The sequence below is a fragment of the Alosa sapidissima genome, chromosome 2 (genome assembly GCF_018492685.1).
Source record: "Alosa sapidissima isolate fAloSap1 chromosome 2, fAloSap1.pri, whole genome shotgun sequence".
In the NCBI taxonomy this organism is placed as follows: Eukaryota; Metazoa; Chordata; class Actinopteri; order Clupeiformes; family Clupeidae; genus Alosa; species Alosa sapidissima.
In genome coordinates, this window is record NC_055958.1 from 841,594 (window position 1) to 855,323 (window position 13,730).

Genomic DNA, 13,730 nt, shown 5'->3' on the forward strand with positions numbered 1-13,730 from the left:
ACATATTAGATCACTTTAAAGACTGACAGATGCAAATGCTGTAAATAAAGGTAATCAAGGGGTCTTTGAAGTCAGAAGTCAGAAGCTGCCACTGCTCAATGACTTGTGCCCCATCTGGTAGGATTTCAAAATGTTCCAGATCTGAAAACAGAAATATTGGTATTCACCCCTTGCAGACACGTGACTTAAGTCACGTGACCGCTCCATGCTGGACGGCAAAAAGATAGGAGACGGACGGCAAATTACATTATGGCATAACGATTATGATGAACTGAACACCATTACTATAACATCTTTGTAGTTCAATGTATTGCTGTTTGGGGTCTGATAGTCAAGGAAAGATGCCAGTGGTGTTGTTAGATGAAATGGGTCATGATCGCAAATGTAAAGTTATTAAAACTGGTGGTAACAGCAAGTGGAGATAATGTTAGGTCATAACGTTAGGCTACTGTAATTAACATTATGGTAAATGAACACCCATAAGTATTTCTAGACTAAAATATTGCAAAGCGATTTGGTTACTTTATTTGTCTTGCTTTTATCAGTTGTAACATAGTCAAAACGTTAAGAATGTCATAACAGAACATGAAATAATAACTTAGCTGCCACACTTAGAAGCTAGCTATTCTAGCTAACGTTTATCGTAGCTCATAGTGCTAGGGCTAATGTAACTCTTCAGTTTGTACGTTGCCCAGCGAATAAACTTACTTCTTAGGCCTACATGTCTTAAGTTAAAGAATTGAAAGAAATAGGAAATAAAAAAACTTGAACGGTATTATCTGTTTACATTCAGATCTTGCCAAAGACTTTGCCTAAGTGCTATCTGCCGTCCTGTTCAGAGTCTATGGTTGCTATAGCAACCGCTGCTGTGCTTCATACACTGAGGAGATAAGCATGCAATTGTGGTTGAAATACTCCCGAAACACAAAGAAAACAAACCAAAATATAGCTGCAAGCAGCAATGAGGGGGCCAAGCAGATAGTTCAGCAGGCCATATTTGCCATGTAAGTCAATGCCGTTGCATCAGACATATAGCCTTAAGCAGTCACAGCAAGTTCCATGCCAAACAACTCAAGATTGGCTGAGTTACAAGGTCAAGTTTTACATCAAAACATAACTGATTTTGTGGAGCTGAACCAGGGCTGAGTGTCGCCGCCCCCTCCCCCAGCCAGCCCACCGCCACAACCGCCCCTGCCCATCCCACCCGCCCCACTCTTGCACGCACGCATTAGAATGAACTGGATGGAACTTGCTGTCATCAAAAATAAAAGATTGACTGAGATATGATCACACTTGCTGTGATTTAAACATAGTGGTCAAAAATTAACGTCATTGGGTGTGTTGAACTCGGTTTGGCCCAAGGATTCCAATGATCTCATTTTGACATTCGGGTCAACGGGTCAAAAGTTACGTCTGTGAACACACGTCCAACTTTGGCCTGTTGGTGGCGCTACAGCGTTTGAGGTGCCGGCATGAAACTTGGTGAAATTAATTATTGGGCTGTCCCCAATCACTGTGCAAAATTGTACAACTTTTTACCAGACGGTTCTATGGGCTGCCATTGACTTCCATTGCAGAATAATGCACATTAGCAACTACTGGCCAAAATGCATTTTTGTCAATTACAGAGCCCCCTAGAGGTCAAAGGTCACCAGATTTCTTGAGTGTCCTCCCGATGGGCTCAAAGGTGCATGTACTACGTTTGGTTTTGATACATGAAAGCGTTGCTGAGAGATGAGCTCACTTCCTGTTTGGCAGCTTCACCGCAAATTTCGATTGCCCGTTACGGGCCAATGCTTCTGTCAATAATTCCAGAAAATTAGGCAGTGATAAGGCATAGTCTGAGGATGGTCTGTGCCAATTTTGGTGAAAATCAGATGAAATTTGTGAACTGTGAAAACTTGTTCGTGTTTTTGGTTAAATCCAATATGGCGGCCGAAATCAATTACGATGACATCACAAGTTGGCGTGGGTCGGCCTAAGGACCATCAACAGTAGTACCAGACACCACTAGTGCGTTTTAATTCTAAGCACAACTGCTGCTACAGGCCAAAAGGCATGTTTCTTAATTACAGCGCCCCCTAGAGGTCAAAGGTCACCAGATTTCTTGAGCGTCCCCCTGATTGGGTCCTGAGTCCATGGACTAAGTTTGGTTATGATAGATGAATGGGTTGCTGAGATATGAGCTCACTTCCTGTTTGGCGGCTTCGCCGCAAATTTCGATTGGCTGTTACGCGCGAACGGTTTTAGTTCCGAAGACAAAAAGCAATGCATTAATGAGGCATGGTCTGTAGATGATATCTACGAAGTTTGGTGTCGATCGGACAAAATGTGTGACCTCTGATACGTTTTAAGTGATTTTGATGAAATCCAAAATGGTGGAAAATCCATCATGGCGGAAAATGACGTCATATGGTGCGTTGAACTCGGCTTGGTCCAAGGATTCCAACGGTACCTCATTTTTCAAAATCGGATCAACAGGTCAAAAGTTACGTGCGTGAACGCACGTCCAACTTTGGCCTGTTGGTGGCGCTAGAGCACTGGAGGTGCTGGCATGAAACTTGGTGCAATTAATTATTGGCCTGTCTCCAATCAGTTTGCCAAATTTCACAACTTTTCACCAGTCGGTTCTATAGGCTGCCATAGACTTCAATGGCGGAAGCGTAATAATAATAGGGAAGAAAACATAGAATCACTATGGGTTGCCTCGCAGCTTCGCTGCTTGGCCCCCAAATATATCTATGCAAGAACATGGGATGTTGTTGTATTCCAAACAATAAGCCAACAGTCGTGGAAGGGCATTACTACGGTTAAATCTCACTATAATCTCCTAGCTGTGCGATATGTCCCATTTACAACCCATTGATTTGATTCGTGTTCTTGCCGTCCACTAGGCTATTTTGCTGTGGCGCGAACAAAAACGTGACGTCACTTGCAAGGGGTCAATACGTCACATCCTTGAACTTACTGCAAACTATGAACAAGTGCTCACATATTAAGCTAAAAAATACTCCCAATATGTATAATGAACAAACTCACAGAACACTTAGCTGAATGGGGACAGGACAGGCGTATTCAACTATTTACAGTGCATGAAAATGCACTGTACTGTTATTCCAAGGCTTTTTACAGTGCATGAAAATGCACTGTACTGTTCTTCCTAGGCTTCTTCTTATTCTTCTTCTTCTTCTAACGCATTTAATGCAGCTTCAACCGTTTAACGTAGAAACTTCATTCAAACTATGTTACGTAGGTCTTACTTAGGACATGGGTGCTATGTATTTTTCAACTTTGTAACTTTTATACTTTTTAAACTATTAATTAAAAACTAATCAAAATTTCCCCATTGACTTAACATTATGATTATGACATCACAATACGGCCGTTAAGCAATTAGAATCCTATGGCAGGTGTTCGGGCCACCTGGACCAACTGCCAGTCTCAGGCTTTAAGCATACAAACTGGCCCTATTAAGACTACACATCCTGTTCAACTGCTTCCTCTGCCAAAAACTGTTTCAAAATAAAAGTCCTCACTACAATATTTCACTGTTAAACAATTCAACCCTTTAAACTACTGAACTTTTTAACTGTTCAGCCATTGTAACTGTTACTTGTCATCAACTATGACTCCTACCCATTGTAGCTAGTTAGCTAAGTTAGCTAAGTAACATGGTTAGCATGTTAGCATGCTAGTTAGCATTTTTAGCAAAACTGCTTAAAATGATTAGCTAAGTTAGCTAAGTCACATGGTTAGCATAGTTAGCATGTTAGCATGCTAGTTAGCATTTTTAACAAAACTGCTTAAAATGATTAGCTAAGTTAGCTAAGTCACATGGTTAGCATAGTTAGCATGCTAGCATGCTAGTTAGCATTTTTAGCAAAACTGCTAAAAACGATTAGCTAAGTCAGCTAAGTAACGTGGTTAGCATAGTTAGCATGCTAGCATGCTAGTTAGCATTTTAGCAAAACCGCTAAAAACGATTAGCTAAGTCAGCTAAGTAACGTGGTTAGCATAGTTAGCATGCTAGCACTAGCATGTTAGCATGCTAGTTAGCATTTTTAGCAAAACTACTAAAAACGATTAGCTAAGTAACATGGTTAGCATAGTTAGCATGCTAGCATGTTAGCATGCTAGTTAGCATAGTAACTTTGTTAACATTATTATCTTTGTTAACATAGTTAGCATAACTGCTAGCAAACATTAGAGCCATTCCAACTGTCAGTTATCGTCAACTATCTACCTAAATAATTTAACCATTTAAACTATCCACCTATTTAACTGTTCAGTCATTCCAACTATATTAAACCTCATCTACTTAGCAACCAATATAGTTTGTTTTTACTCTGTATGATATTTTACATCATATTTTTGCATTTTCATGCACTGTATTTCCTTCAGGAAATGCTTTTCTAGTTCTTCTTCTTCTGACATTCTTCTTCTTCTAACGCAGTTAATGCAGCTTCAACCGTTTAACGTAGAAACTTCATTCAAACTATGTTACGTAGGTCTTACTTAGGACATGTGGGCTATGTATTTTTCAGCTTTGTAACTTTTATACTTTTTAAACTATTAATTAAAAACTACTTAAAATTTCCCCATAGACTTAACATGGGCTGATGACATCACAATAGAGCCGTTAAGCAATTAGAATCCTATGGCAGGTGTTCAGGCCACCTGGATCAACTGCCAGTCTCAGGCTTTAAGCATACAAACTGGCCCTATTAAGACTACACATCCTGTTCAACTGCTTCCTCCGGCAAAAACTGTTTCAAAATAAAAGTCCTCACTACAATATTTCACTGTTAAACAATTTAACCCTTTAAACTACTGAAATTTTTAACTGTTCAGCCATTGTAACTGTTACTATCTTAAATGTGACAACCCAAAGACTAAATAAATTGACAACGGACTAAGCATTCACACAGAGTATTTACAAAAGTTTTTTTGACGAGAACACATGCTTTGTTACCCCAGTATGTTTGTGAACTAACGTTAACGTGCTTAACGTTACAGCTGTCTGATCATTGACTCAAACACCTGGCTAGTATGGCAAACGTTAAGCTAACTCACAACGGGAGCACAATCGGTTTTCACTAACGTTAACTTTATTCAACTTAAATAAATTTATGTGTGTGCTTCAGCCATTCGGTCATCATTTTCGACATAAACTTATTTGAAATGATTTGACGCTAACGTAGCCTATAGCTGCTACAGTGCCCACTAACATGGATGCTATAATGCTAACATCTACGTGAAATAGTAGTGGAACATCACTTACCTGAAAAACTGGAGCGAAGTCTTCTTAAAGTGTCGGTTAGTAGGCTTCAGTTAATAGCAACCCATTTTATGTCAGATATTTGAATAAACAACATCAGAAAGGATGTGGTGTGTAGGATCACAGCCAAGAAATAATTTCGGAGTTTCCTCCACTCAGCTGGTGACGTCGTCTGCTGCCTCGACACCAGCCGTCAATCAAGTTGACCACGCCCTTAATTATTCATACATTTAATATCTAAATGCGATCTAAACTAACGAGTTAGAAAAAAATTCACCCCCCTCACAGTTGTCAGGCACTCGGGAACTACCAACAAATACAACAATAAAAGTCCCTGGGACCAACCTGTAAAAGCATGAATTTATGCTGTGAAAACGGACATTTTAACATGGGGGTCTATGGACATTTGCTCCCTTTTGGGACCTGCCCCTAGCGGATTTTCGATGTATTGCAATTTTTCGCATTTCCGGGTAGGCTTCATTGTTCAGATTAGAATGTTGCCGCTGGGTGAAAACGCATGAAATTCGGCGGACACATCAAGTGCTACAGTGAATAGACGGGGACAAATGCTTGGCACCGGGCGTTGCCCAGGAACTCCATAGCGCCCCCTTATGTCACTGTGACTTGTGGTTGGCATATAGTTTTAGATACACACACCAAATTTGGGGGGTGTATGTAACCAAAGTCCTTTTAGGCAAGTCCCTCCACTCGGCGGCCATTTACCAATGTTTTATGGGCACTCATCAGGCACAGTCTTTGGGTCGAACTGCGCGTGCGCAAGGCTTCACGACACCAATCTTGCTCCAGCGGCGAGATCACAACACATGATTGGCACGATGTCTTCACAACACACCATACGATTGGCTCAATGTATTCACATCACACCACATGATTGGCTCAATGTATTTACATGTCGACATTTTGCCGAGGAAGGGGTGGGATATGTGTAGATAACGGCCATATTGGCGTGACAAACTAGCCTCATGCATTTCTATGGAGTATTTTTTGAGTGCTGTGTCTCCACATTAGAAAGTCTCTGATGTAACTCCCAAAAACAAACGACTTCTGTATTAACATGCCATTAGCCACGCCCACAGGAAGTGAGGTTATTGAGATTTTGTGCGTTGTGGACATGATCAATTTTAACATACTCCTCCTAGACGGTTAATCCGATTTATGTCAAAGTTGGTATACATGACGCGGAGATGTTCCTGATTCTAAAAGTTTTTTTTTGATATGTTGTAATTTGACGAAATGGCGAAATTATTCATTTTAATACCGTTCCACACAAACAATAAATGTGACATAGTTCACCATGCATGGCTTGAAATGTTTTAAATTTCAGAGGTCATTGAATACCATGTTAATGATAATATTCACATGCCCACAATGCATGTTTGGCATAGCGCCACCAACTGGCAACAGAAAGAATGACAATTATAGTGATGTCACATGATCAATTTTAACATACTGCTCCTAGACGGTTTGTCAGATTCATGTGAAATTTGGCAAACAGTATGCCAAGATATTGCTGATGTTAAATTGTGAAGGGATTTTTGATATGTTGTAATATATTATGGTTTTAATATCTCACCACATAAACAGGGAAAATGTGTCATAAATCACAGTGCATTGAATGAATGGTCTGAAACTTCTCAGGTTAATAGATATCATGATTATGATGATATCCAGTTACCCAATGGGCCTGCCTGGCATAGTGCCACCACCTGGCCAAGCAGGAAATGTGCCAGAAATGGACAATGCCTTATGTGGTTGATCTGAAACTTTATAAAATATTGGATATCATTATTGTGATGATATTCACATGCGTAATTCACAGGCCTAGCATAGCGCCACCATCTGGCCAAGCAGGAAATGTGCCAGAAATGCTCTATGCTTTGAATAAATGGTCTGAAACTTCTCAGGTAAATAGATATAATGATTATGATGATATCCAGACACCCAATGGGCCTGCCTGGCATAGCGCCACCACCTGGTCAAGCAGGAAATGTGCCAGAAATGGACAATGCCTTAAGTGATTGATCTGAAAGTTTACAAAAATGTTGGATATCATTATTGTGATGATATTCACATGTGTAATTTCCATGCCTAACATAGCGCCACCATATGGCCAACCAAAAAGTATATCAGAAATGTTCTTTGCTTAAAATAAATGGTCTGAAATTTCTCAGGTTAATATATATTATGATTATGATGACACCCAATGGGCCTGCCTAGCATTGCGCTCCCACCTGGCCAAGCAAGTACATGTGGTAGAAAATAAAATAGAAAAACAAATAGCACACGCATCAAATATGTACATTTCACAAATGCACCACGTCGGTGCTTTGTTGGATTCCGACATGTCACAGGTTGCGGCCCGCTCGGGCCTGCCATTGCCGCTTGCATCTATATTTAGGGCCCGAGCACCGAAGGGCGCAAGGCCCTATTGTTTTTGTAAGGATTATTATTATTCATTCAGTATTATTGTTATTCCACTTTTTTGCTTTCCTGGGGCCTGTTGCACAAAAGCAGAATTAAGACATCCGGGATAAGTTACTGAGCTGCGCTCAATGAATCCAAAACAAGAGCGCACAGGCTTAATTGGTTGCACAACGAGCAAGCCAGGATGAGCAGACACGGATTCATCAAGCCAGGTGAAACCTATCCTGGATAAGTGCGCGCTCACGCCTCCCTCAAATAGACCCCACCACCGATCACAGATTCACTGATTCACCATGGCAACTAGACTGGCTTCATTGCTTCTTCTACGGTGTGAAGTAGGTAGCGACACAACAGCAACAAACAGCAACACCTCTGTTTAGGACACCTCTGTTAGGCACTCCCGTGACGTCACATTGTCGCATGACAGGTCAGGAATGGCGATATGTAAAAGTTAATTAATGATCACAAACGTTTAAATAATGACAGTGGGTCTAGTTATATGTGATAACAATGTTTAGTGGGCAGTGGAATAACTATTGGTGTCCGTTTGTGGTGACTGCTGACTGAGATAAGGGATGAGATTAAATAGATCCTGGAACTTAGCCTGGTCTGGAGCAGGCTAGCTCCACGGAATAAATCGCCATGGTGATTTATACCATAACATATCCTGCTGCCCCCTATCCCGCTTTTGTGCAACTGGATCACGGATAAATTGAGCCAGGATAACCAAGATATCCCGGCTTAATCCCTTATCCTAGTTTTGTGCAATAGGCCCCTGTTTTTGAGGTGGTTAACATGGTCGAAAACTCTTGAAATTTGGCACACACGTCAGGTGTCACGCATCGCAGTTAGGTACAAGAACTTGACCCCGGGCATGGCCCAGGGACTCGCTAGCGCCCCCTTAGGTGACTGATCCCGTGGTTGGCAAATATTTTGAGGTGGTTAACATAATCGAAAAGTCTTAAAATTTGGCACACACATCAGGTGTCACACAAAGCAGCTAGGTAAAAAAGCTTGGCCCCGGGTATGGCCCATAGACTCGCTAGCGCCCCCTTATGCCCCCTTAGATGACTGATCCCGTGGTGGGCATATACTTTCAGCTACACACACTAAATTTGGTAGGTGTCTGTATCTCCCCAAGATGAACAACTTTCGTATGTACAATGCATTACCCACGCCCAACAGGAAGTGAGGTATTTGGGATTTTGTGCAGACTAATATGTGATGAAATATGTGATGAATCATGATGCCAAAAGAGGTGCTTCCCATGGGTGAAAACGCATGAAATTTGGCACACACATCAAGTGATACAGTGAATAGACTAAGTGATTCCTCATCTAGCCGCACGTAATTAGGAAAAGCGCTTGCTTGTTAAGTATATGACTTTATAACCAAATTCGTTGAAAACACCTTTGTCCATTTTTGATAAACTACTACACTAGTCTATTCCTCAAAGGTCTATCATTAAAAGAAGCAAACAGCCTTATAATTATTAACATATGCCCGTTATCACACTTAATGTTGTATTACACAGACGAGCTGTCGTGTTTTGCAAGCAAATAAATTCAGCAAATAGTATACATGTACAAGTGGAATAAAGTTCTTAAAAAGTCACATGGAGGTCTGATTTAAATGACAGCCGACCGAACCAATTAGACAACATAATTAACGTCAGAATTAACTAAGCCTGGCTTTTAGCCTGGCCAGGCTAGCTGCACAGAATAAATCCCTATGGTAACTTAAGTCAAGGCTATTCAGCCAGGATAACCTAAAAATCACAGCTTAATCCCTTATTTAGGTTTAGGTTTAGGTTTTGCGAAATACCCCTCTGGAGATGAAATGCTGACACGTTTGCGTTACTCTGTGTGTAACACAGAACTTGAATGATGTCACTCTTTCTCTGCGATTCCATGCAGAAATTGTTGTCCTAAAATATACCGTATAAAAAAGGTCAACTCTATAAAATAATTTATACAATTAGTCAGCCAGCAGAGAATAATATTATGAAGGATACACACACCACACACAGAAAGAGAGAGAGAATGACGCATGATTTTAACATTTATATTGTTCAATTTAAATGCAACAGACAAGTAGATCCCGGTGTATTGGAGTCATAAAGCGTTCCTGGCTTTCCATGGCCTCTGTGGCGTCCTAGATGGGATGTCTCGGCAACCCTCCAAATCTGAATCAGGGAAAGCAAAGCTTTGATGCAAAATCATCGCATGTCTTTGAAACTAAATCAACGTTCCTGCCTGCCTGTGACTCCAGTTGGACTGTGGACACTGATGACATGAATAGACAGTGATCACTATATATGAGGCACATAGTGGATCGATACAAGGCCCGATGATGACGATGATGTCTAAAAATGTGTGCAACTTTCTTTTCATTTGCCCTTAAGTGCAGATCACGTTCTTGTTCAGACAGTTTTAAAACGATAAGAATAAAAATGTCACAGAAAACGGAAAACAACACACAGACACATCACTAGAGGTGATGTCCAGAGTCGGAGAAAGGAGTCGTTTCTCTTTTCCCTTCTTTCTGTTATTTTTTTTACTAAGCCTACCCAGCCATGAGCGTGTAGTACGCTACCGTGGACCACCTCAGGCCCTGAGCACATTTCAAGATCTCGATCTAGGAGCTGCCAGGAGAAAGCCATCGAAGCCAGGAACAGCGGCTGTATGTACAGAGAAGTAGTGATGTAGCCAACATAAAGAGAGACAGAGGCAATCTCCGTGGAAACGCAGACAAGCGTATCCCTGACGACATCCTTCGCCCATAGGCGGCAGGAGTTCCGGTCTGGTGGTTCCTTTTGCGGAACCCCCCCCCCCCCCCCCCCCCGCTTACCCAGTTTCAGTCCTTCATGACCTTTTCATTTCATTTCATTTTCTTTTTCAATCTTTAATTTAAATAACCAAATAAAAATGAACAACGTAATTTAACAAAATGTTACACAAGAGTTTGAACACCATCCCACTCTCATCGTCTCTCTCTTGTCTCCAGTTGAACAGTGAAAACCTCTGAAATGTTTTGAGCCTCGTTGTAGTTGTTTCAGGTGCAATACGCAAACATGGCAGAACACTTTGTAGAGAGACAGTGGTGGAATTGTTCATGAAATGAAAGGGCTTAGACAGGCAGGGAGACAGCGAGCATGGACGATGATCACAAACTCTCCACCTCACACACACAACACACACGCACACACGCACGCACGCACGCACACTTCTTCATCAACCCTCATCTCTGTATACGTTTTAACGCTTAACATCGAGGGTTTTGAAAACTAAATCTTAAAATAAGAATATATTTCAGGTATTAAATAATTTCATATAAAAAAGTCAAAGTCAGTACACATTTCCCCTCCCCGACAAGTTCAAATGACATCTTTTTACACACACACACACACACACACACACACACACACACACCCCATTCCCTTCCCCAAAGCAGAAGTCCATGCAGTACCATAATATTGCAGAGGGTTTTTTTATCCTTTAAGATCATGACTCGTATAACTGCCTATCTTTGAATGCGAAGCAGCACTAACACTTGCGCAGAAGCTTATACAGTTGCTGGGATCGGCTGGGTTTAGATTTTCTTTTTTTTCTTTTTTCCTTCCTTCCATTCTGCATTTTTTTCTTATGAACTGTAATGTTGTTATAATCTGAGGATTATGAGGAGTTTGTTTTGTTTTTGTTTTTTTGTTTTTTTTCATACAGTCATTTACAGAGACAAACAGTTGCACTGTGGAGTGGTGAGGGGGGGTGGGTGGGCGATTTACGATTTAAGTCCAACAGGATTGTCCGACACCCCAACATCTGTTTGCCCACACAACCCCCCCCCCAACCCCTTTAAGAGCACCAGTCCTACCATTCCCCCGTGAGTTTGGTGTTCTGGTCCCGTTTCGGGGGTGGGGGTTTAGGCCCCTTGCGTAACGTTGCATAGCCTGAGATGTTGCCAGACATGTAGCCTCCACCACCTCCGCCCCCCTTGCGGGGGTGATCCAGCATGAGTTCTGGGGGCGGGGGCGGCAGGGCCATGTCGTCCATGGTGGCCACCGGCTCCAGCTTGGACGAGATGCGGGAGGAAGTGAGCGAGCTCTGCCGCGTGATGGACTTCCTTTTCAGGGTCCGGTTCAGGTCCTCCAGGAAGTTGGGCTGGAAGTTGGTGAGTGGCACGGCCTTCGGGGAGGTGGGGGGGACCTGGGAGGAGGGCGCGGGTGCAGCAGCGGGGACCGGGGCAAAGGGCTGCAGGGGCATTGGCTGGGGGGGGTGGCGAGAGCGCCAGCGGCTCGGGGGGCCCGCTGCTGCGCCGATGCATTGTGGGAGGTGGAGTCTTCTTGAGGGACTGGGATTTCCAGGAGGTGGTGGTGTTGGCCGTGTTGGGATGGTGGTGGTGATGGTGCTGTGGCGGGTGGTGCATCTGGGGCTGGGGGTTCACCACGGCAACCCTGGGGGCGCCCGCGTGCATCTCCACAGGGAGCGGCGGAGGCGGCAGCAGCTCAGAGTCCGGCGGCGGTGGTGGGAAATAGTCGTACTCCGGAGGCGGCGGGAATTCCGAACCGGACTGCCGGTACTGACCCGGACCCTTCCCCTGCAGCGCCAGCGCCAGAGGCAGGTTGGCCAGGTTGATCTTGCCGGGCTTGGGCGGCGCGCGTGGCTCCTTGGAGGGGGACCCCGAGGCGGACGTCGGGGTGGACAGGGAGCTTGAGGAGGACGCCGGGGCCGCCGGGCTGGGCTGGGCGAAGATGCTGACCAGATCCTCCACCTTCTTGGACTCCTGGTACTCCACGGAGGAGTTGGAGCGGATGCTAGAGTTCCTCTGGGGCGTTGGCGGAGGCCGCTTGCTCCCTGTTGACCCCGTGGAGGAGTTGGAGGAGGTGGACGGCGACTTCTTAATGGGCGAGCCGCCACCAGTCGCTGACTTGCCCGAGGGGATCGGAGGAGGAATGGGCGTGGGGTCAAGCGCATGCGGCGGGGGCAGGGGGAAGTCCAGGGTGCTCTCTGGGGGTGGTGGGGGAAACTCGGGCGACTGCGGCTGTGCCGGCTGCCCAGGCTGCCACTTGGGCTTGGTCTTGACCACAGGTGGGGAGAGTGGGCTGCCATACTGCGGAACGGCACCGGGGAACTGGTTGACCATCTGCTTGACCAGCGAGGAACCCAGTGGGGTCGGAGACAGGGGCCCGGCGGGAGCGGTCAGCGGGGGTGCCTTGGCGGGGAAGCTGTGCTGCTTGGGCAGGGTCGGGGGCGGCTGGTTGGGGCTGTGCGCTGCGGACAGGCTCTGTTGCCTCTTCATCATCGCCGTGGGCGACACGGGGGACACCAGCGAGCCGGCCGGTCGCAGGGACGCCTGCGAGGGGAACCCCCCGGCGAAGGTTTTGGGAGGGGCCAGAGGCGGACCTGCGGCCGGTGGGGGGGACACGGCCGGGGGAGGAGGGGGTGGTGGAGGGGAGTCCAGCTCGTCCACGGGCGGGGAGAAGTCGTAGGTCATGTTGGGGAACTTCTGCGCCAGGAACTGCTGCAGGCCGTTGGTGGTCAGCGCGGGATACTTGGCAGCCTGCTCGGGGGGCGGCGGCATGGTGCCGTTGGCCTGCAGGTGCATCTGGGGACGAGGGGGCAGCACGTGGGGATGGCCCTGCGGCGGAGGGGGCACGAACTCGGGTACTCCCTGCACCCCCGGACTGGGCGGCCCCATCTTCAGCACCGCCATGGCGGACCCAGGGGCGGGCATGGGGGGTGGGGGGGGTGGAGGGGGAGGAGGTGGCTGCTGCTGGGCCGTGCTGACCATCTGGGGCTTGATGGTCTGTGGTGGGGGTGCAGGAGGCATCATCTGCTGTTGCATCATGGGTATCTGTTGCTGCTGCTGTTGCATGCTGGCCAGCTGCTGCTGCTTGTACTGGCGTTCGGCCTGGGAGCCTGCGGAGCTCTGTAGCCGGGCCAGGGTGCTGTACTTGGTGAAGGTGGTGGGGGGCGAGTGGTAGGCCTGGCTGGCCAGCGCGGGGGGG

General features: G+C 45.4%; 1 protein-coding gene across 1 annotated transcript in view; it reads right to left on the reverse strand.

The window, feature by feature from the left end:
• Positions 1 to 9,771: 9,771 nt before the first annotated feature.
• raph1a (Ras association (RalGDS/AF-6) and pleckstrin homology domains 1a) overlaps positions 9,772 to 13,730 on the reverse strand; it is a 163,154-nt gene continuing 159,195 nt past the window's right edge. The window contains 2 exon segments of the mRNA XM_042069682.1: positions 9,772 to 11,997; positions 11,999 to 13,729. Coding sequence (XP_041925616.1) covers positions 11,593 to 11,997; positions 11,999 to 13,729 — 2,136 coding nt within the window. The 3' untranslated portion in view covers positions 9,772 to 11,592.